Consider the following 25,821-nt stretch of genomic DNA (forward strand, 5'->3'; position numbering starts at 1 on the left):
AAGAAATCACAGAGACATCAGAGAGCAAATCTTCTCTAGAGAACAAATCCCCAGCGAAGGCAGAATCCTGAATATTATGAAGAGGGGGCATGTCAGTTACAGATAAATTGATAGTATGAGCAACTGGAGAATCTCTTACAAGGACAGAACAGTTATACAAAGAGTACCTATAAAATCTAAACAAATTGGAGAGGAGAATACAAGGAAGATTACATAAAGCACTCCAAAGAAAGTATTTAATGAACTCCAAAAAATTATGTGCCTAAAATTAAGAAAAGGCAAAGGCAAAATGAATTATGTCACAGGAGATTCAGGCAGAGTAATAATAGATCAAGGAGTCCAATCAAGATCTAAATTAGATGTTGAACTGTGGGAAAATACATCCTGGTAGGATTATTTAACTCAGTAAGGTGAAAATGGATAAGACTGGTTTCAACAAAGGATGCTATTGACAAACTTGAAACTTATTGACTTCATATCTCTCACCATGAGAGACCCTGCAAGGAAAAAAAGCTAGAGAAATACATTAGAAAAACACAAGTATGGGCCAGAAAGCAAAAGGAAAGTAAGAGAAAAGAAAAAAACTCAACTTCTGCAAACTATGCTGCCCCAATCTGTTACAGAAGGGAATTTTTCTGAAAGGAACGGTAATATAGTAGAGACAAACCCCAGAGGCAAATCCCAAACACTGAAGCAGATGAGGACAGAAACATAAACTCAAGACCAGGAGCATTCAAAACCTGAGGAAAAACCACGTCTTCAGGAGGTAGTGGCAGTAGTGTCACGGTCGTCACTGGGCACATAACACACGGGCCTCAGAAACACAAACAGTTGCTTCAATTCAGAAATCCACTGAAAGTTACTCTCCAGTTGGAACTGATGTGGAGATAAGGGGGCAGCCATGCCCATCGAAGAAGTTTCTTAGGCTTTGACAGCTCCATAGCCAGAGGTCAGTACAGCAGCCACTGGGACCCAGGATTGAAATGACCGCTCCCAGAGCAAGGTGGGTGCTATGCCACCAGCTAGAGCCTACCCTTTGCTCAGCATGGGGTCCGGAAACACAGGACTCAGAGAGAAAAGAATATTAAGATGTCTGGAATATCCTACAAAGGCAAATAACAGAAGAGTTATTTTCATAAATTGAACAAGTATGACGGAGGCCACCACTAACATAAATTTCTAAATGTTCCAAGAATGCAACATTCTCAGTACCCTCTTCCAGAATAAAAATAACAGCAATAATGATGATAATGTTCTACAGCACTTACCAAGTGTCAGGCACGTGTTCTAAGAACTCTAAGTAGACCTCATTTAATTCTTACAACAATCTATTAAAGTAAATATGATAATCCCTATCTTATAGATTAGGAGATTGACTCTCAGAGAAACTGAATAACCTGCTCAAGGTCATACAATAAGTGGCATAACTGAAATCTGAATTCTGGCTCCAAAATCAAAGCACTTAACTGACACTTCATAAAGCCTCTTTGAGAGAGAAGACAGTGTACAATGGTCAATTTCTCAAGAAAAATATTATAAATACATAATGCTTAAATAATGTTTCGGTGGGAAGCTGCTTCCCTTCAAGCTATGTCAGAGGTCATATACTCTGCTCAACAATAAAAATCGGCAGGCGCTTTGGCAAGTTTTACATGAGCAATGGTTTCTCTTCTTTGCCTTCCTTCACTTAGTCTCTGCTTTGGTCTTTGGCAACGGTCATGTGGGTGTGGATCATGCCAAACAGGAAACATCGTTTTGCTTGGAAAGACCATATGAGAAACTGGGGAAATGGATTCTATTCTGAATGTGCTGGGTGTCGGGCTAATGTGGTCATCTGTTGGTTCTGTGGGAAGCAGGGAACAGGAGAAAGTTGGTGGAGACCCATTTCAACTTCTGAGGTCCTGAGGGGTGACACCCACTGCAGGAGCCCAGACGGTAGCTGCTGGAGGAACTCCAGCTCAAACCAGGCATCCAGAAGCCATCTGTCTGATACTGGAAAGCATAAAACAGGAAGTACTTCAGTTTCTTTTAATTTTAATTTCAAAAGTTTGAACTTTTATTGGATTTTAGCTCACAAAGGTAAGATTATTTGATTTTGGAATTCACTTCTCTGAAGACTTAAAATTTTTGGATTTTAACCTCTTTGGCATTTTATTCTTCGAATTTGATTTCTTTACAAAAATCTGATAATGGGCAAGAGTAAACATGCACATTGAGGGTCTGTTATTGGAATTCTGTGGTTGAAATATGTTAATTCTGTCATTTGATATCACTGTAGAATCTCTGAAGAATTTTTAAAGAATATATAGCTATTTTGGGCAGCTAACCTGAAGTAGGACATGGAACAGGAAATGAATGTTTAGTGTTTCATAGCATGACTTTGAAGCCAACTTAATTAATGTACTATTCTAACTCATTTCAGAATCTTCTAGGGTACATTTCATACTACCCACCATGATCTATAAAGATCCACAAAGTAGTGGGGAGGAGTGGCTTGGTTATTGGAATAGTAGCATCAGAAAGGTCCTAAGAGACTATGGCCTTTCTTAAGAGGAAGAATGACTCCCTTCATTCACCATGATGCAATAATTAAGTTGAGAGAAGTTAATAAGTTAAGAGAACAAAAGGTTGGGGAATGTTAAGGGGAATAACAGTGTTATTAAACAACTTCATCAAAATCTAATACTATCTACATGTGTTCTGCCACTACCAAGCGCTTCTATGACCCAGGTAGCTCATATATGACTGGTAAATAGGGTAATGATGTCAGCAAGATAAAGTTTGGTAGGTGAATACATGCTTTTTTCCTAGGCAATGGAGACCAACAGAGTAGGAGTGGAACTCAGTCCTTTAGCAGGGAAGATAAAAGACATCAGCTTGGCTGTTGCACTGGCACTCCCTTCCCAGAAAGGTGCACCCTCTCCCTTGCATGACTCTGTGGGAGTTTTGCTTCCTCCTGTGGCTTCTTTAAAGAAATCCCACTGACTTAGGCCTCCAATTGACTTTCATCTGCACTCTCATATTCTACTGTTTCTGTGCAGCTTTACTATCTTCTTCAGAACTCTGAGATGACTACCCAGACTGTTCATATTATCTCCTAAGTTAATAATTCTTATTCTAGATAGTGTTCCAGTTTTAAAAGTATATAGACTTTGAATGGTCTTCCTCAAACCTATTTTTCTCACAGCCCTGTTATTTTTGAGGGTGTAATTTTGCAGAATGCATTTCTCACACTTATTTCATGCTCTAGTAGAAACGCTGTACTAGTAATGTTGACCATATATAGGAATACAGCATCTTTACACAGTGAGTAGTTCTCTTCCTCTCTCAAAAGAATAGATCAACATAGGAAACACAACTTAAGAACTTTTCCACATAGAACAAAGTAAATGTCTTTGCTAAAATCTTCTATGGTTTAGAAATTTGACCATTTGCAAATCCTATGGGATTTTGAAGGTTTTATTAGACTTGGAAAAGTAAAAAAAAAAAAGGGTTTAATGTCATGTCAAATGTGCGAATTTTTCATAGCATAGGAGGAACACCTGAAAGTATATCTAATGCCAAAAAAGAAGCAACAGTTAGGAGAAATTTTTTTTGTTTTGTACATCTGTTACTTTTCGCTCTTGATGCCCATTACACTCCTAATTTGTGCTTAAAATAAAATATAATTTCTATGATATTAATATTAAACATCATTTAGTGACTTTTTCTGATCTGATACTGAGCAAGCAATCAAAAGAAAGTCATACATAAAATCAGAATGTTGGCGTTTATTTAAAGAAAAAGAGAGCTTTATATAACACTTGACCCTTTCCAAGTTAAAAGTTCAGAAAACTATCAGACATAAAAGTTTTTAGGGACCTCAATCACTTGATGCACAAAATCATACTAACAAACAAAGAAAAAAGAAACGCAAAAACCTAATGTTAAGTGACTAGGGTGCTGCAGACTGGAAGTTCCTCCAACAGGATTAGCTTCTTTAAGTATTTTAAGTCCAGTGAACTTGTTATGCTTCCACATGTTAGTAGTTGCATAGGCTAATTTCAGCTGGCATAAGCTTTTATAAGTATGCAAAACCACGGGGCAAGGCATGCATTAAAATGTGATAATAACACACTTCTGGGACACATGAAGCATGAGGCACGAATCTGAACGCCCCTGGCAGCCATGAAGTCTCACTCCTTGGAGTCAGAACTTTTCTGTTTTGATAAGTAATTCTGTTATACCACATTTGGGATGGGGAAAAAAAATCAACTATCTAAATTTAAACTGTTATCTTAACCAGGGTTTCTTAGAGTTTCAACTCTAGCAATTTACTCAAATACAATTTTTTAATTCCAGGTGAGCTGGAAATTACTCAAAGCAAGATAGGATCTTAAGAAAAAGTGTTCTTTATTTTCTTAATGAAAATTGAAGAGCAATTATGTAGTATTGTTTATCCTAGAAAATTTAACCAATGTGATGAGGTAGGGGCCAAAAATGTAAGAAGGAAGAGATCAACTTTAATAATGTTACTCTCCCAATTCCCCTGGAAAAAAAAACATAAGGAGGAATTTCTTGTGTTACTTATGTCTTAGAGGTAAATAGCTAATGCTTCTAGATAGTAATGGGTAAGTGTCTACAAGTGCCTTGAAATCCTTAGAAGAAAACTCCTAATAAAATGAAAAATAATTCTTATACCTAACATGAATGTTAAAAAATAACCAAGAAAAATAGATTTAATTTCTAATACACACTCATATATAAATATATGACACTTAGCAAAAAAATTTAAGAGTTATAAATAAGTATCAAACTATCACAGTGATCACTCAATAGGATTCACTAAGGATGATAAAGCTAGGAAAGTTTGCTTTTATACAATAAAAGCAAGGATAATGGAAACAAATGGGAGTATCCAGTGTAGCTATATCCTAAAATCACATCTTTCTGGATCTAGCCTTGCAGTTAAGTATGCCACTTACGATTTTGGCCATCTTCAGATATGTGAACTCAAGGTTTAAATGAAGTGATAGAACTGTAAAGTAGCATATTGAATAGTGTAACTGTGGCACTGTTAAAGGAATACTAACTACTATTAAAGAAATAAAAAGTAAAATTTTTAAACAGTAAAAGTAAAACAGTAATGTAATAATTGTTGCTGCTGCTGCTGCTAAGTCTCTTCAGTCGTGTCTGACTCTGTTACTGACAGTAATTTAATGATAGTACAAATTTGGAATCAAGTATTTTTGCTTTCAAAGAATGGCAAATCAGCGCCTTTAAAAATATAGAGGAAGATCTCTTATTTTGACAAACACAAACAATAAAATTGTTTTAAAGCATTTCATGACTTTTGAAAAACCTCTAGAAGTTGGCCAAAACATTAAAAAAAAAAATCTCTGAGCATACAGTAGCACAATTCATCTTTCTCTTTTGAAAGCTATATATCATAGAAGTTGCTAAATATGAAAGTATATCAATTACTTTTGTCTATTAAGTATGGCTTGCTAAGGTTAAAATACCCATTATTTTTTTTTTAAATCTAAGCTTGTGCTCTGCTTAGATGAATGTTCATGACCCCTGAAAATTCATATGTTGAAATCTAATCCCCAATGTGATTGTATTTGAAAAGGATTAGGTCAAGGAGGTGGAGCCCTCATGAATGAATTAATGTCCTTATATAAAGCACCTCAGAAAGCATCCTTGTCCCTTCTACTATCTAAGGACAAAGTGAGAAGACAGCTGTCTATCAATCAGAAAAGGCCCCTTAACAGATACAGAATCTACCAATGTCTTGATCTTGGGCTTACTAATCTCCATACCTGTGAGAAATAAATGTTTATTTAAATCAGTTAGTCTATGGAATTTTAAACAGTACCCAAATGGACTAAAACATGCTGAAATAAAAGCTTCTCTAAACTTTAATAATCTTTCATGATTTCCCTTTCTATAAGAATGACATATTTATTCGTGTTATAATTAAGCTGGGTTTTACGTCTGTTTTCCTTTTAAAAGTACAAAGTAAAAACAAAATTATGTAAATGTCTTTTGAGATAGTATCACATAGTTTACAAACTCTTTGCCACTTACCTTTTGAAATCTCTTTGATTTTTCTGCCATATAAATCATAAAAATATCTGGCTGGTGAATTTAGGTTCATTCTCATTGTGCAAATATCTAAAACCTACACAGAAAAAAAATACCTTAAAAATAATTTATCACAGTTAGCTCTAACGGAATTGAAAACACATTTAAAGTTCTTTCTCTACTATATGGCTATTTAAAATTATAAAATAAAATTAGATGATTTATCAAATGTTTCTAATATATGAAATAGAAAAAGACAGTTAAAATTGCTAATTCCAATTGTACTTTAAGCACACAAATATTAATAAAAAAGAGAAAGATGTAAGAAATATTAAAAATAATCACATATTTTTTCATAAATGGAAAAACTGTGGGAGACCTCTATATTTTTCCTGCTCTTTTCTATTAACATATTTTTCATTTATTTTACAATGGGAGGGTGTTATATTTTAGATTAGGTTTTAAGGTACTTTCTTTAGCTTTTAAATTCTTTCCAAGTGTCCTAAAATAAATTATAGGTTAAAGTGTCTGCCTGAAATGCGAGAGACCCGGGTTGAAGAAGGAAGTGGCAGCCCACTCCAGTATTCTTGCTGGAGAATCCCATGGACGGAGGAGCCTGGTAGGCTACAGGCCACGGGGTTGCAAAGAGTCGGACAAGACTGAGCGACTTCACTTTCACTTTCAAAATAAATTATAAATATTATCTGATCACAGTTCACTTTGATAACTTACACTGTTTGGGTACTAAAAATGGAATTAATAAACTACATTTCAAGGTTTTCCATGAATCTGAGTTTGAAGAACTTCACTTTTTAAAAAAAATTTATTGGAGGATAGTTGCTTTACAATATTGTTAGTTTCTGTTTCACAGCGAAGTGAATCAGCTATATGTATACATGTATCTCCTCTTTTTGGGATTGCCTTCCTATTTAGGTCACCACACAGCAGAGTTCCCTATGCTATACAGTAACATTCTCATTAGTTATGAAGAACTTCACTTTTGATGGTTTCTAATACGCTAAAGTCCTTCTCTCTTTAATTTCTCAATGTGTTCTTGATATAGAAATAGCCCTTATAAAGGTGTAACAATCACCTTTCCAACACCAGGGAAGACTTAAACATGCATCAGTTGGAAAGAAAGCTCTACTCACAAGACAAGAAAAATTAAATTAACAGAAGGGAGTTGAGAGGTCTCAGGAACCTGAGGGCAGGCATTATGAGTCTTCAGGAAGTGACTCCCAAAACATGAAACTTACCACAATCATTTAAAAGTCCATAACACATTCCAAATCCAAACTAAATGTACTTATCTCTTCCAACCTTACTATTCATAGCTATGATATATTGCTTTTACATTACCAAGAACTGCTGAAGGACAATGTTCACTGTATGATTATATACCTTAAAATTTTTTCTAGTTACTGATAACGCTCTGCCTCCATTTCTGCCCACTTTTATCCTTATTTTAAAACTAGAGCTTGTAATACTAATCCAAGCCCAACCAACTCACTTTCTTTGTGACAACAGACATATTGAAACAGCTTAACATATTCAGTTCAGTCTCTCAGTCGTGTCTGACTCTTTGTGACCCCATGAACTGCAGCAGGCCAGGCCTCCATGTCCATCATCAACTCCTGGAGTTTACCCAAACTCATGTCCATTGAGTCAGTGATGCCATTTCAACCATCTCATCCTCTGTCGGCCCCTTCTCCCCTTGCCCTCAATCCTTCCCAGCATCGGGGTCTTTTCAAATGAATCAGTTCTTCATATCAGGTGGCCAAAATATTGGGAGTTTCAGCTTCAACATCAGTCCTTCCAATAAACACCCAGGACTGATCTCCTTTAGGATGGACTGGTTGGATCTCCTTGCAGTCCAAGGAACTCTTAAGAGTCTTCTCCAACACCACAGTTCAAAAGCATCAATTCTTCAGTGCTCAGCTTTCTTTACAGTCCAACTCTCACATCCATACATGACCACTGGAAAAACCATAGCCTTGACTAGATGGACCTTTGTTGGCAAAGTAATGTCTCTGCTTTTTAATATGCTGTCTAGGTTGGTCACAACTTTCCTTCCAAGGAGTAAGCGTCTTTTAATTTCATGGCTGCAATCACCATCTGCAGTGATTTTGGAGCCCAAAAAATAAAGTCTGACACTGTTTCCACTGTTTCCCCATCTATTTCCCATGAAATGATGGGACCGGATGCCATGATCTTAGTTTTCTGAATGTTGAGCTTTAAGCCAACTTTTTCACTCTCCTCTTTCACCTTCATCAAGAGGCTCTTTAGTTCTTCACTTTCTGCCATAAGGGTGGTGTCATCTGCATATCTGAGGTTATTGATATTTCACCCAGCAACCTTGATTCCAGCTTGTGCTTCTTCCAGCCCAGCGTTTCTCATGATGTACTCTGCATATAAGCTAAATAAGCAAGGTGACAATATACAGCCTAGACGTACTCCTTTTCCTATTTGGAACCAGTCTGTTGTTCCATGTCCAGTTCTAACTGTTGCTTCCTGACCTGCATACAGGTTTCTCAAGAGGCAGGTCAGGTGGTGTGGTATTCCCATCTCTTGAAGAATTTTCCACAGTTTGTTGTGATCCACATAGTCAAAGGCTTTGGCATAGTCAATAAAGCAGAAATAGTTGTTTTTCAGGAACTCTCTTGCTTTTTTGATGATCCAGCAGATGTTGGCAATTTGATCTCTGGTTCCTCTGCCTTTTCTAAAACCAGCTTAATGTGTATATAGAGGCAAAACTGTACTTCTCTTTCAGTCTGGAGAACAACTTTCAAACACCATGACTGATTTGGCTTATCATCCAAGTTGCTGTATCTAGTAATGTGTTGCACTTAAAAGGCAAATAATATTTAACCAATGAATTTAATTTGACAAACTAACCTTAACTGGATATATCAGAAATTCTCAGCCTTTATCTTAGCCTTAAACATGACCAATAATGTTGCCCCATGCCACGTACTCCCAAGGGTATTTACATGATTCTGTGTGTTTCTTATATCCTAGCTGCAATCCAGAGCTTCAGGCAGTTTTTCAAAAACTATATATTGTTGCTGTCTCTCTCAAAACCAAGAAGAATGTTCATGATTAAAGATACAGTGATAGGAATAATCTTGAACCTTCTAATGTATGAGGGAAACAGTCACAACATCAGTGCTTTACCTAGTTAGATAACAAGGTACTTGCAATGTACTCACTTGCAATGAGTGACTGTAAGCATTGTCATGTAGAGCAAATCCATTAACCTCAGTGTCGCTACTTGAAGTGTGTCAGTGGAGAACCAAGGCCGTGTGTCCTCATCAGTCAAACGCAAGGCTCCCTAACTTAGAATGGCCCCTACCTCTCTCTAGTCCACTTGCCCATACCTGGGACTGGTCCTTGCTACCCAAACAAATAAGGTAACAAGTGTGGCAATTCCAAACCTCACTCTTCCTGCCTTTCTTCCTAATCTCTTGGGTCAATTTCTTTAGTGACTACTACACACAAGTTAACCTAGGACTCCCATCCAATGGACTGAAACCTTTTTTAAAGATGCTCAGAAAGCAATATTCAAAAATGCAAGAGAGAAAGCATCAGAAAAGAAACCGCAGTTTCTTCTGGAACTTGAGACAGAAAGGAGTGGAACATATAAACACTGGCATGGGATCGATCTATTTTTAGCAACTAACACAGTCTAACTAGAAAAATTCTTCTTTTCATCACTTTCTCCCATATGACTCTGTGCTCAAATATTATCCTTTTGCAATTACCACCACTACCTGCCTCATTGACAAAAATACTCAAAGGAGGTAATTCAGAATGCATTCTTCCATAGCCAGTCACCTTGAAAATTACTAAGAACCTATGTAAAAGTGACTCAGTCGTGTCTGACTCTTTGCAACCCCATGGAGCCACCAGGCTCCTCTGTCCATGGAATTCTGCAGGCAAGAATATTGGAGTGGGTTGCCATTCCCTTCTCCAGGGAATCTTCTTGATCCAGGGATCTCCTGCACTGAGATGGATTCTTTACCATCTGAGCCACCAGGGAAGCTCCTATAGCTGGTCTCATAAACCCTAAAATGATGCAACTCCCTCCTTAGGATACTCATGTTCTTTCTCATGAACTCATGTTTATCTTTCCATTTGTTACATTTAGTTCTCAATTTCTTAAGATTTCAAATCTATTATTTAAAAGTGCAATGAAGCCGTTTTGTACAAACCATATTCCCCAGTTACTAGTGGAGCTTCAAATATCTAAATATCCTCTAAAGTTTTATCATAATTTACCAATTAAGCTAAGCAAAATATGAACTATTTAAAGATAATCCCCTTTACTTCAACTAAAATAATGATGATTTTAAAATATTTCTGCCTTTGAGTTTTTAAAAAATTAGCCAAGTAAAATTACATGGCTTTTTAACTCAAGAGATTCTTCTCCTTTCATTGCTAAAACATCAGTAATAATGTTTGTGCAAGCCAAGTTTAAAGAGTTAAATGAGTTTTTAAATTGGCATTCAAAAATCAGATATATTAGAAATTAATAATGCATCAGCAAAACTGCCACTCTCTTACTTTCAAGATGAAAGATCTTTGCAGTGTTTAAGCATTGCCAACCTTCAGTAATCATTTCCTCATAGCAAATTAAAAGTGGTGTAAATTAGTATCAATATAAATTCGTCAAAAGTCCTAAAAGGAAGCCCCTATTTGTAAGGTCATTCTTGTAATTTAAAATATTTAACAGTGTTAGCTTGCTGTAATCTTAAGGTTAATTAAAATACCATTTCCACTAATCTGTAGCTGTTAAGCTTGTTAAAATATTACTTTTTTGATAATTTCTTATAGCTTAGGCTATAGAGAACTCTTCTGATACTAAAATCTAAAAACCACTACACTGTAAAACTAAACTCCTCTTGACAAGCACATGAGAAGAGATCTTCCACAAACTGTTTTTAGTTGAGTCCATCTGCTTATAGTTTGGGGAGTCACCTCCATGTCCAAGCATATCTGGCGCAGTCTGCAGCTGTTGGAATAGCCACCATAGAGGTGGTATGGTTTCATAGTCTAAAGTCTCTGAGTTTGGTTTAGTACTACCCAAAAGTGAGAGAGTGTGCTTAGCTCAACATAACCCTGGGCCACGGAGCTGAGTCTACACACCATCAGATCCAACACTATTGACTTCCTCAAAGATGAAGAATCTTAATAGCTTTTTATGAGTCACTGCCCAGAAATGTAACCCCAGATTCAGCCCTCTACACACACCTCCTTCAAAAGATCCTCCAGAGCAGGGGTCAGCACCCTACACACACCACGGGCCGATTCTGGCCACTATCTGTTTCTGTATGGCTTGTAGGCTGAGAAGACTCTGCATGCTTTTAATTGTTAAAAAATAATCAAAAGAAGAATAACATTTTGTCACACTTTAATAATATATCATAGTATATGAAATTCATATTTCACAGCCCATATATAAAGTTTTCCTGGAAAACAGCCATGGTGTTCATTTATAGATTTTCTATGGCTGGTTGCACACTAAGTGTCAGAGCTGAGTGGTTGTAACAAAGACTTTATGGTATAGAAAATGAAGAATATTTGCTGTCAGACCCTTTACAGAAAAAGTATTCCTACTCTCAGTCTATTGCATTATCATTCACTTAAGGTTCTATCTATTCCTCTTTATACAGTATCCTCAACTCCTTCATCCATTTCTAAGACCTTTGCTTTGCACACTCTGAAAACTCTCCCCATGATAAACAAAAGTGATTAGACCATCAACCTCCTTTAAAAGAAAACAAGCTTTCCTCTGAGTTCTCTCAGTTTCTCAGAGTTCTCTCAAAAGCTAGGATTTTAGTCCCTTACTTCACACAACCTCAAATTTGTGAAGTGGTGTTACTTACAATGTTATTTCTTGGTTAATTTCTCCCCAACCTTCTTACTGAACAAACAAAACAAACAAATCACATAGATTTACAATGACTACCACATTGACAAATCCAAAGGACATTTTCTTCATGCTCATTTATGTCAATCTTTGAATAGCATTTGAGTTAACTTCCTCTTTCTTTAAATCCCTTTATTCCCTGAATTCTGAAATATGATAATCCACTAATTCTTTTCCTGCCTTTTTTTCTCATTACAGGTTCATCCTCCTCTACTAATTAATTGGAGTTCTTGAAGGTAGTCCTAGCCTTCTTCCTGCTTCACACTAAATTATCTCTTATGGCAATCTAATCAATGCTCCAATGTTTCATTTTCTATTTATACACTGACAACTTCCAAATTGGTATGCCTACCCCTGAAATTCTCTGAGCTTCAGACCAAATAATTACCTGTTCATTATCTCACTCAAACAGATCAAAGATCCCTCAAAGTCAACATGTCCGAGACTGAATCCCATCTCTTCTGCTTCAAGCCTAGTCTTCTTCTAGGCATAGGAAAAGATACCTCCTTCTATCTGGTTATGCAAACCAGAAACTGCAAAATCATCCTTGATACCTTTAACATCTCACTTCCCTTCAGACCATGTATCCAAGCTATTATCAGGGCCTGTTGATTTATCTTCTAAAAATCTTAACCATTTCCATTCCCATTCCTGAGGTCCAGGCTATTATCATCTGTCACTAGGACTCTGGCAATACTTAGCAAATAGTTTCCCTGCATCTCCCTGGCCCACCCAATCTGTCCTCCACTGAACACCAAAGTAATCTCTCCAAAAATAAATCCAGTACCCTTTCTTCTGCTCCTAACTAAAACATTTATATGACTTCTTACAGTTCTTTGGAGGAAAAAGGCAAAAATCTGTAACGTTTTTTACAGGCTACTCTCTCCCTCATAAGTTAAAATTTTAATTCATGGGATCTATCCTGCTCACCCTGCCATGGAATCTTTTCATATGCTGTGCTCTCTGCTTATCTCTTCTCAGAAGACCTCCCTGTCACCTATTTCATATTAAATAATTTGATCATTTTATAAACACTTTTTCCATCACTAGACTGGTGGCTCAGATGGTAAAGTATCTACCTGAAATTCAGGAGACCCGGGTTTGATCCCTGGGTCAGGAAGATCCCCTGGAGAAGGAAATGGCAACCCACTCCAGTACTCTTGCCTAGAAAATCCCATGGATGGAGGAGCCTGGTAGGCTACAGTCCATAGGGTCGCAAAGAGTCCGACACAACTGAGCAACTTTACTTTGAGGACAAGATCACGGTTTTTCACATCCTCAAATCCAGATGCTTGGCAGATTTATTCATAAAAATATCACAAATTAATGAATTAGTGAAAGCTAATATATGCCTAATTTAAAATCATTTCATCTTAAATTTACATTGTTATTAAAAGTCTGATAAAAGTAGCAAATAAAATTTCTGATCAATGCTATAAAATTATGCTGTAACTAAAGTATGTGTAATTCCAGAAAAACTATTTCAAATAAAACTAATTTTTTTTATTATCAGAGCACTGAACCTGTACTCTCCTTAGAAAATAAATTAGAAAACCTCTTTACATTTGAAGTAATACTTTGAGTTGCCTACCCAATGTTCATTCTCCACCTCATCCTTGCTGTCCTGATTTTGAATAAGGGTTCACTCTTTCTCCTTTTGACTCGAGGAAGGCTATAATTATTTTGACTGGTATAAGTCAATTCTGGTGATCCCATGCTCCCTATCAGTGAATGATCTGGGGATGCCACTGCTGCTGCTGCAAAGTCACTTCAGTCGTGTCTGACTCTGTGCAACCCCACAGACGGCAGCCCACCAGGCTCTGCCATCCCTGGGATTCTCCAGGCAAGACACTGGAGTGGGTTGCCATTGCCTTCTCCGGATCTGGGGATAGATACAATCTATTTCTAGCCAATGTGACACAAGAAGGGGCTTCTGGGAAACATTTCTTCACTCATAGTGAAGAGATGATCCTTTTCTGCCTCTGGACAAATTGATACCAGTCTGTGCAGTGGCCATCCTGTTAACAATATATGAAAGAAAACAAAATCCAGAAAACTATAGAGAATATAACTGGAATCCTGTCCTACTATGCATGAAGACTCCCTACCTCTGGATTTCTTGCTTCTTTTTTGCTTAAATCTGTTTGAGTATCTTCTACTATTTGCAGCTAAAGTCATCCTGCTGCTGCTGCTGCTAAGTCGCTTCAGTCGTGTCCGACTCTGTGCGACCCCAGAGACGGCAGCCCACAAGGCTCCCCCGTCCCTGGGATTCTCCAGGCAAGAACACTGGAGTGGGTTGCCATTTCCTTCTCCAATGCATGAAAGTGAAAAGTGAAAGGGAAGTCGCTCAGTCGTGTCCGACTCTTAGCGACCCCATGGACTACAGCCTACCAGGCTCCTCCATCCATGGGATTTTCCAGGCAAGAGTATTGGAGTGGGGTGCCATTGCCTTCTCCTAACCAATAGAAAAAAAAATTGACTCAATCTCCTCAAATGAGAAACATTGTTTCTGTCAACTCAGTGAGTATTATTAGCATGGCAAACAGATTGCAACAGTAATCACTATATAAACATAAGAAGCAAACTATTTAAGAACCCAAAGAAGAATTTAAGAAGAAATTTAGCAAGCTGTGAAAATGAACAGATAACTATGAAATTAATTCACTAATTTACTAAAAATATTTCACCTCTGGAAATTAATTCTACTTGCTCAGTAGAAGAGAACTACAATTTATCATAAATATTTTGAGAAAAGGAATCAGTTATTATACTTTGTTTGCTAACTGAAAAACTGTCAAATACATTACAAGTTTTTAATGAATTAACACATAATAAAATGTACTTGATAAGACTTTCTATTTAAGACAAACATTTTGCAATAACTTATAATAAATATTATAACCATTTTTTTAATCTGAAGATGCCAGGAAATTGACTGAATTTGCACCTGTTATTTACTTTTTGTTCTTACTAAGTATTAATAGCTAAAAGTGGTTGCATCATTTGGCATTCTCATCAGTCATCTGTGAGATTTCCAGTTATTTCAGATTTTCATCAACTCAGTATTGTCAGTCTTTTAATTTTACCGATTCTAACCAGCTGGATAGAAAAGACAGAGAAACCAGAGATCAAATTGCCAATATCCGTTGAATCATCAAAAAGTAAGAGACTTCCAGAAAAACATCTACTTTTGCTTTACTGACTACGCCAAAGCCTTTGACTGTGTGGATCACAACAAACAGTGGAAAATTCTTCAAGAGATGGGCATACCAGGCCACCTGACCTGCCTCTTGAAAAATCTGTATGCAGGTCAAGAAGCAACAGTTATAACTGGACATGGAACAACAGACAGGTTCCAAATCAGGAAACTATGTCAAGGCTGTATATTGTCACCCTGCTTATTTAGCTTATATGCAGAGTACATCATGAGAAATGCTGGACTGGAAGAAGCACAAGCTGGAATCAAGATTGCCGGGAGAAATATCAATAACCTCAGATATGCAAATGACACCACCTTTATGGAAGAAAGCAAAGAAGGACTAAAAAGCCTCTTGATGAAGGTGAAAGAGAAGAATGAAAAAGCTGGCTTAAAGCTCAACATTCAGAAAACGAAGATCATGGCATCCAGTCCCATCACTTCATGGAAAATAGATGGGGAAACAGTGGAAACAGTGACAGATTTTATTTTGGGGGACTCCAAAATCACTGCAGATGGTGACTGAAGCCATGAAACTGAAAGATGACTGCTCCTTGGAAGAAAAGTTATGACCAACTTAGACAGCATATTAAAAAGCAGAGACATCACTTTGCTAACAAAAGTCCATCTAGTCAAAGCTATGGTTTTTCCAATAGTCGTGTATAGATGTGAGAGTTGAACCATAAAGAAAGGTGAACACTGAAGAATTGATGGTTTTGAACTGTGGTGTTGGAGAAGACTCTCGAGAGTCCCTTGAACTGCAAGGAGATCCAACCTGTCCATCCTAAAGGAAATCAGTCTTCAATATTCATTGGAAGGACTGATGTGAAGAACTGACTCATTTAAAAAGACCCTGATGTTGGCAAAGACTGAAGGCGGAGGAGAAGGGTATGACAGAGGATGACATGGTTGGATGGCATCACCAACTCAATGGATATGAGTTTGAGTAAGTTCCAGGAGTTGGTGATGGACAGTGAAGCCTGGCATGCTGTAGTCCATGGAGTCGCAAAGAGTTGGACACTACTGAGCAACTGAACTGACTGATTCTAACCTGTGTGCAGTGGTAACTCATTGTGGATTTAATTAGCATTTCTTTGATGATTAGTAACATTGAGCATCTTTTCATGTGCTATAGTTTATTTCTAGGTATCTTAGTAGTGTTCAAATCTTTTGATCATTTCTATTGAGCTGTTTGCCTTCTTACTATTAGCAGAGATTTATACACACACACACACACACACACACATATACACGCTGAGTGCACATTGTTTGTCAGATATGTGTTTTCTGAATATTTTTTCTCCAGTCTGTGGCTAGATTTTTCATTTCTGTTGTTGTTTTTAGAAGGGCAGAAGGTTTAAAATTTTGGGTAAAGTAGATTTAATAAGTTTTGTTTCATTTTGTTTTAGTTCAGACTTTTTAGCCTAGCTAAAAAAATCTTTGCCTACCTCAAGGCTGTAAAAAAAAAAAAGTCTCTTCTGGGAATTTTTTCAGTTTTACTCTTTGATGAAGTATGGATTGGAGTAATTTCTTATCATACAAATATCTAATTTTCAGCAATATTTGTCAAAAAAAGACTGTCTTTTTCTCACTGATTTATCAAGATTAATTTGCTATTGTATGTGTGGGTCAATTTCTGAAATTTCCATTTTCTTTCATTGCACTTTATATGTATCCCAATGCCAACAGTATTCTGTCTTGATTATTTTAGCTTTATAATAAATGTTGGAATAAATGTTGAAATGAGGTAGTGCAAGACATCTTAATTTGACCTTCCAATTCTTCTGCATTTCCTAAGCTTTTATTGATCTTTTTGGATCCACAATTAACTTTTCTGGTCTCTTCATGAACCCCCTACAAGTTCAATAAACTTCCTTCCCTCCGACTGATCAAAATAAGAATGTCGCCCTAGCCTGCACATACTGCCACAGCTGTTTCCTTTTTACATCTCCGTTAGCTCTTTCCCTGGTATATGCTTGTGCCAGGTCTTGTGGAGTTACTCTGTCCATGAGTAACTTAGTGTTTAGCCAAGATACAAGCAGGGCCCTAGGCAAATCTGGGAACTTTTCTCTAAATATGTCCTTCATCTGTGGCATTTCACGATACTACAGCCATTTCAGCCTCCCCGAACTTTGATGTCTTGTGGAGACCACTGTGCTTTTCTTGGATTCTCTCTCCCTAGACCGAGTCCAAAAATTGCCTCTAGGTATAAAGATAAGGTAAATTGTATACACTTCAGTTTTCCTGTTCTCTCCAGCATGGTAGTCTGGTGCTTCCAGTTGTCTAATGTCTAAACATAGCTGTCTTGTATTTTTTGTGCAGTTTTCAGTTATTTAAAATGGGATGGCTAGTCTAGTACTAGATTATCTGTTATGACTGTAAACAGATGTCTCAAATTTTGTTAATGGTTATGTTAACTCATTTTCCTAGGCAGCACTAGTGGTAAAGAACCCAATTGCCAATGCAGGAGACATAAGAGACACGGGCTTGATCCCTGGGTCAGAAAGATCCCCTGGAGGAGAGCATGGCAACCTACTCCAGTATTTTTGCCTGAAGAATCCCACGCGCAGAGGAGCTTGGCAGGCTATGGTCCACTGGGTCACAAAGAGTCGGACATGACTGAAGCAAATTAGCACACGTAGCGCACAGCTCATTTTTAGGTGAAAACCCATAGGAATTGAAATGTGACCAAAGTATATTTGTGGCAGTTTCACATAACAAAAAAAAATAATGTTCTTCAAATCCGAAAATGGATTCTAGTCCTAGCCTATTCCAGTTAATCCACTTTGGTTATGGCAGTTAACTTACCTAAGTCACCATTTTCTAAGTTAGCAATTTTTCTAATAGTCCAGTAGTTAGATTATTAGATAAAATTGCATTATTTCATAAAATTCTGTAATTATAATGTCCAGAAATTAAGCTTCAACAAGGATACCTTAATGGTAACGTATATATGAAAAACTAATTTAATTAATGCTTCAATTTAACCATTATTGTTATATGTTCTTAGCAATTTAAATGTATCAAGATAAAAAAATGTAAGTATAAAAGTCAGTACAATTTTAATAAAAAACAAAAATAAATTTATCTTTTCAGATTTAATATCATGTTTATGTTTTAACTGTTTAGGGGAGTTAAAGCATAAAGACTGTTCTTAATGACCATCTGTAATATAAATAAATCTTTAGACTGAAAGTTATCATTTGTTTTTATTTTAGCCAAGGAAATCCACCTCCCTCATTATGATTTCATGCAAAAAAAAATTCTGGCTGCCAAATAATCACTTATTATGTTCTGAGATATTTTAATTATATAACCCTAAAATTCACACTACATAAATAGAAGACAACTGGCAATCCATGGCCTCTTGAGAATAAACTGTATTATCAATTTCTATATTTTTAAAAATTCTGCTTATATTTTTTAATCTGATATTAAACCCTGGTATGGATAATAGACTAATTTTTAAAGCAATAATAGTATCAATGGGCTTTTGCTCATATATCATAAAAAACTCTGTAAAGAACTTCCAACATAAATAATTATGCATGACCTCTCCTGTCGGAATCCATGTTGAACATCCTTAATCAAATTTTGTTACTCCAGGTGCTAGCTTTTGAATCTCTTAAAATGTTCTCTAAATTCTTTAATTCACACTGTGTGGAAAATCTCTGTTATAGCTACTGATTTGTATGTGAACATTCCACAGTCATGCTGTGGAATTTTGTATGTTGTATTTTTCTTTTAACTAAATTGGGCTTTTCCTATTTTTCTTTTAATTGAAGTATACTTGGTTTACAATATTGTATCAGTTTCAGGTATATATAAAAATGATTCAGTTATATATATCTTTTCAGATTATTTTCCATTAGAGGTTATTATAAGATATTATAATATGTGCTATATAGTAAATCCTTGCTGTTTATCTGTTTTATGAATATTTGTTTGTATCTGCTAATCCCCTACTCCTAATTTATCCCTCCCAACCTCCCTTTCCACTTTGGTAATCATAGTTTCTTTTCTACGTCTGTGAACCTGTTTCTGTTTGTATACAGATTTATTTGTATTATTTTTTAGATTCCACATATGAGTGATACCATATGTAATAAAATTTATCTTCCTCTGATTTCACTTATTATGATATTATCTAGGTTCATCTGCTGCTGCTAAGTCACTTTAGTCGTGTCCGACTCTCTGTGACCCCATAGACGGCAGCCCACCAGGCTCCCCTGTCCCTGGGATTCTCCAGGCAAGAACACTGGAGTGGGTTGCCATTTCCTTCTCCAATGCATGAAAGTGAAAAGTGAGAGTGAAGTCGCTCAGTCGTGTACAACTCTTAGTGACCCCACGGAGGCTCCTCCATCCATGGGATTTTCCAGGCAAGAGTACTGGAGTGGGGTGCCATTGCCTTCTCCTATGTCACTGCAAATGGCAATATTTCATTCTTATCATGGCAGAGTAATATTCCCTTGTGTAAATATATCACATCTTCTTAAGCCCAGTCTGGTGATGGGCACTTGAGTTGTTTTTTCATATCTTGACTATTGTAAGTAGTGCTGTTAGGTATGCTGAGGTGCATGTATCTTTTCAAATTAAGAATTTTTGTCTTTTCTGGATATATGTCCAGGAATGGAATTGTTAGATAATATGGTAGCTCTATTTTTAGTTTGTAAACAAACATCCATACTGTTTTCCATAATGTTTGCATCAATTTATACTTGAAATGGACCTCTCCTTTTAAAAAATATTTGATTTATTTAATTATTTGGCTGTACCAAATCTTAGTTGCAGCATGCAAGATCATTCGAGGTGGTACTTAAACTCTTAGTTGTAGCACGTGGGATCTAGTTCCTGACCAGGGATCGAACCCACACCCTCTGCATTGAGAGTGAGCATTGGTAGCCACTGGATCAACAGGGAAGTCCCAAGCATCTTTCTTAAACCTCTTAATGTTTTTTTTTGTTGCTGTTTATTGAGCTATTTTTCAAACTAACAAATGGTAAATATCATAGAAGCCTAACTTTTCCTCTGACTTAAAGGCATTTGATAAAGTCTATTATTTATTTATATCCTGACTGTCATATGTGAGTAATTCCCTCAATACTTCCGTGATCTTTCAGTAGTAACAGGGAAAAATCACTGCAATGAAATATGTTTACATACAAGTATTAAGGGAAAATTTACTTTTTTCTAAGTCAGACTTACTATACATATACTACTCCCATCTTGCTAACTTGTTGACATTTTCCTTTTCATGATTTCTGAACTCCTTGTACTAATTCTCATGGCAACCAGGGACCTAATTTCCCATAAACTGTTTCCTGTCACACAGCTTATCTTTCTCTTGTACCACATGAGAAATGGAAATACAGAACAAACAGAAGACTGTGAAAATTTCCATCAATTTGTAAGTTTGAGGTTTTATAACACCAGAGAACAAGAGTTCTTAAATTTTAGTGGGACTAGGCAACATCTGGAGACATTTGTTGAAATTCAGATTCCCAAGCTCAAGAGATTCTTGATAGGCTTGGAGTGGGGCCCAGAAGTCTGAATTTTTAACATACAGACCAGATGATTCTGATTCAGAAAGTCACTAGCATTATGTGCACAATAGAGTAAAGGAAGATAGAGGGGGACTAGGAGAGAGGCACCCAAGAAAGGAGAGAGAAAAAGATAATCTCCAGGTTGATGGTGAAGGGACTAGGGTGGTTATAGGGAATAATCAGGTCAAACTGGAGAGTGAGAGAACATGGCTTTTTTTACATTCTTTCATTGATTTCATTATCTTTTTCATCATTTCCACCACTGTAATCTCATGCCATGGAACACAGAAAACTAGAAAAAAACAAATAAATAAAATATAATTATTAACTGCTGAGAAAAAGATAAAGATGTCTCATAAAGGAGATGCTATCCAGGTGGCTCAGTAGTAAAGAATCCACTTGCTAATGCAGGAGAGGCAGGAGACATGGATTCAATCCCTGGGTCAGGAAGATCCCCTGGAGGGGGAAACGGCAACCCACTCCAGTATTCTTGCTGGGACAATCCCATGGACAGAGGAGCCTGGTGGGCTATAGTCCATAGGGTCTTAAAGAGTTAGACATGACTGAGCACACGTCCTGGATAATACAATAATTTGCACAGCTTAATACCACTTCTATGACAAAGATTCCAGGAGGTAACTGAGGGAAAATAAAACTTATCTACCACAATGCTAACCTCAAAAAGCTATATATCTAAAGCAGTTTTCATTTTCCATTTACTTTGCACTCGTGCCCACAAATTTTTCCTAATATCTTTTCCAACACGTGGATAATGTTTAGCCAGTGCCCATAGTAGTGGGTGCTGTGTGATTACTAAAATCATACGAAGTAATTCTAAAACCACCTGATTCCAATTTCAAGGGGATGGACCATCATTCTGATATTCTAGATTATAGAGAAGAATGATATCACTTTTGCCCTCATTGAAACTTCTTAATTAGCTAATCTTTTAACCTTCATTTTGATTATGTATCTATTACTGAAATACAGTTATTTCTCCTTGACTCCATTCTGAGTATCAGAGAGGACTTTTAAGCTCCAACTATCTTATTTTACAACCATCTTATATAACTCCCTCATTTCATTGCAGTAACCTTCACCATATTAGAGTCCTTTACTTTTTAATTCAGCTTTATATTACTTAGCAATAATCTAAAAATAGCCATTAGTCCCTGATATTCCTAATATTTTATCATAAAAGAGAAAATAATTTACGTATTTCCTATGACTATACCACCTTTTTAGTCCTACTGCTGATCTGGTATTAATTGATAAATGGGCATTGCCCTATGATTATCAACAAAGCTTTCAAAATTTAAATTTTAGTCAAAAAATAATTAGCTAGCCTTATTTTCCCTCCAAAAAGTTCTATCAACACCAACACCAGTATTTAACTGCCTTCTCTCTTTTACCGCATTCTTAAAAGTAATATTGAGACAAATGTTTACAAATACATTTATTACTGAATCATGTTCTGACTTTTATAAAAATTGTGAAAGTTCTCTAAATTTTACAAACTGAAGAAAAAAATAAGTGAAAGAATTCTTTGAACACCCAGTTTTAAATAAATTGACCTCTCACGTCAAAAAGCAAAACAGCAGTGACATTTTTGTTTTATACTCAACCTTTCATCTAAGAACATGTAATCTGTAAGAGTGACTATTACCCCAATTTTACCACTGAGGCATAGAATTACAGAGATTGAACTGAACTGAACTCAAGAGGTTATCTAATCTAGCTTCCATCTCCAGGAACAACTACATTTGAACAATCCAAGAGATGTCCGCATTCTCTATTTTTCAAAATCTCCAGGGAAGATGTTACAACTTGCCTTAGCAATTTGCTCTGGTGTGTAATATCCCTTATTTCACTTATAATCCAAATCTGCAGATAAGAAGGAAATAAAATCCAGTTTCCCAGCTCCTTAGTAAATATTCTTACCCAGATGTAGTTATAAAACAACTACAAAAATAAGTAGATGAAGAAATAGATACTTCAATAATAAAAATTTCCAATATCTAGTCAACTATTCACCTGTTTTAAGCAATATTCATTTTGAAAATATTCTGGTATAACAAAATGATTTATAGCTATCTTCATTTCACAATAAATGTTTCCCATTAATAAGAAAAATAAATTCTATTAGATGTGTATTTATGAGTCCTAAAGAGAAGAATGGGCTTCCCTGGCAGCTCAGCTGGTAAAGAATCTGCCTCCAGTGCAGAAGACCCCGGTTCAACTCCTGGGCCAGGAAGATCCCCTGGAGAAGGGATAGGCCACCTACTCTAGTATTCTTGGACTTCCCTGGTGGCTCAGACGGTAAAGAATCCCCCTCCAGTGCGGGAGACACAGGTTTGATTCCTGGAGAATCCTGCAGACAGAGAAGTCTGGCAGGGGCTACAGTCCGTTGGGGTCACAAAGAGTCAGAGACCAAAGAGCGACTCAGCACAAGCACAAAGAGAATAGCAAGATAAGAATTTAATGGGAACTTTCTGGGTGCCAGGCATTGTACTCCACACATAATACCACACTGAACGCTAACATCAATTTTATCAGATAGGCGTATTACTATCACTAGTTTTCAGATAAAGAAATTGAGACTCAAAGTAAGTTATAAAAGGTCTTATAGATAGTGAATGACAAAGCTAGGATTAAAACCTAACTAGTTTGGTTATGTTTCACTGTCTCTCTAATCCATATTTAATAAATTTTCATTGTTTTTATTATTATTTTCAAGCTACTTTAAGATTCACTGAAAAATCCTTATCTGAATGAAAAGACTCCCCCCCCCCCACCAAAATTCCCATTAGTTTCTCTGTATTTTTAAATATCAAAGACCTGGGAAGTACAAGCACCTTCTTTAAAAAATGCATTTATATGACAATACTTTAAAATTTGTTTCTTAAAGTTTGCTGAATTGTTACATGATTTTTCTTAGTCCTATCCAGATTTACTTTTTAAAATGCATATGGATACTTTTAAACTGAATCCTTGCTATTTCAGATGTCATTGATTACTTTGAAGAGCAGAGGGGCTTCTAGGTCTTAACTACTCTTCTAAATGAAAAGGAGCAGGTTTGAGCTTTGAAGCTAGTTAAATTGACTTCACCCTAAATACCCTGTAAAGTATTATAACCAACTGGAATGCCTCCTCAAGTGTAAACATAACTTTTACCTAAGGAAATGGCCAAGTATGTTGGCCAAATTATTTCCTGAGATGCTGTTGCTTTATTTAAGTAAATTATGTTGTAAGTGCAATAAACATACTTCTAGCCAGCTGAATTCTTGCATTCTATATAATGACTCCTTAATATTCCAGTTTATTTGCTGACAGTGATATACAGAAGGAAAAAACACATTTCAAGAACCATAAAAACTCTGAAATTTAATTTTTACTTCAATATTTAATACAAGATTACCTTTTTCATTGTTTCCTTTCCCACTGTAATCTCATGCCCATCCTGCCCCGTGCCATTCTTAAAGAGCAGAATTCGGGCTGAGGTCTTCTCAATAAGTTTCTGCATTCTAATAGAAAGAACAGGCTTGGTTTTCCGTCTTTTGACATCAGTAGGAAGCATCAGCCCATTCATTGTCCAAGTTACTTTCTTCATTAACAACAGATGGTCTAGAAGAGATTTTTTTTTAAGTCAAGTCAATATTTGGCTTCGAAATTAAAAATGGACACATCATGCTTCCCCTCCCCCCATTACCTATATTGTATACACCCGCCAGTCTCCATTTAGATGCTGGTTTCCTAAAATGCTACCACCAGCTTCCCTCTAACCGTGACATAAGCTGTAGCAAGCTGTCTGCTCTGATAGCCTGCATAAATCATCATTTCTGAAGGGAACAGATGCTCAGGGTATGAAAGAGTAATACCACAATTTAGTCCTAATTAAAATTCACCTTAGCATGCCTCTATCACTGATCACGTGCACTGAGCTGAAAGCATCCATTGAAAGGGTCTAAGATCCTTTGCTTACTATTAAACAACATGGCTCCTGAATTTTTGTGTTCTTTAAGGGTGGGAAAACACTTTTTTCCTCTTCAATATGATTATTAACCATGTTGCTTTAAAGAAGATGACCTCCAAATAGTAGCCTTATACATAATTCTTCTCTTGTGACTAGAATGAAGGTGCCTTCTAGGACATCTTTGGTAAGAGATTGAAACTATTTCACTAAAAATGAAACCCAGTTTTTCATTAACAATTTACTTTGACCCATACATTTTCAAAGATGTGTGCATGAATATAAGTTTCAAAACTCCCACTAATATTAATGGGAGTGCAACTAAATTACTATGTATGACTTTGAAAATGTAAGGGTAAGAATAGAAGTGCAGTATATTGCAATACTAATTGCAATACAATATTGCTGTCAGCATTCCTCTCTTTTCAAGAGGTTTCATTTCACAAATAAATAATTTGCACCTGAGCTGTTTATTTGTGCATTCAATTTATTTTAGATTATATTTTCTGTTCACATAAATTACAAAAATATGATGATTCCTCCCTCATCTGCTTATCTGTCCTAATAAGAGAAACAAAATTTTATTTGCATATAACTGAAAGTAGCTGCATTTATTTATTTGCCCAAATTTCCAAATAACTCTTTGCTATTAGCATTTACCTTGAAAGAAGCATGACCTTTTGAACTTAGAAATGGGACTTTATATACAATCTGATAGTACTGATATGAAACATGAGCCAGTGGTTATAAACAATTTTCAGGTCCCAGAATGGCTATATTAAATGTTCAAACAACTTTCTCTCTCCCTCTCTCTCCCCACCAACATATACAGACTCACACATACATACATGTACACACACATACAGTGAGCAGAAATAAAAGCAAAACTTAGAGAATAAATTAAAACTAGGAGATTATAAATATGATTAAGATTTAAAGAAGAGAAAAAACTTCACAGAAATTAATGACATATTTTATCACTTTGTAATCTTAAATCGGAGAAGAAAATGGCAACCCACTCCAGTATTCTTGCCTGGAGAATCCCAAGGACAGAGGACTGTAGCCTGGTGGGCTATAGTCCATGGATGGCAAAGACTTGGACATGACTTAGCAACTA

At 36.3% G+C, this 25,821-nt stretch overlaps 1 protein-coding gene across 6 annotated transcripts in view; it reads right to left on the reverse strand.

Moving 5' to 3' along the window:
- DCDC1 (doublecortin domain containing 1) overlaps positions 1–25,821 on the reverse strand; it is a 469,884-nt gene that overhangs the window by 379,661 nt on the left and 64,402 nt on the right. For 5 of the 6 annotated variants that reach the window (XM_061381012.1, XM_061381011.1, XM_061381010.1 and 2 more), the window contains 2 exons: positions 24,153–24,358; positions 6,070–6,163 (listed from right to left, as the gene is read on the reverse strand). The exons of the other annotated variant lie outside the window; for it this stretch is intronic. In XM_061381012.1, coding sequence (XP_061236996.1) covers positions 6,070–6,163; positions 24,153–24,358 — 300 coding nt within the window. The remainder of the gene's footprint in view (positions 1–6,069; positions 6,164–24,152; positions 24,359–25,821) is intronic. 6 annotated transcript variants of the gene reach the window in all.

The sequence above is a fragment of the Bos javanicus genome, chromosome 15 (assembly GCF_032452875.1).
Source record: "Bos javanicus breed banteng chromosome 15, ARS-OSU_banteng_1.0, whole genome shotgun sequence".
Classification (NCBI taxonomy): domain Eukaryota; kingdom Metazoa; phylum Chordata; class Mammalia; order Artiodactyla; family Bovidae; genus Bos; species Bos javanicus.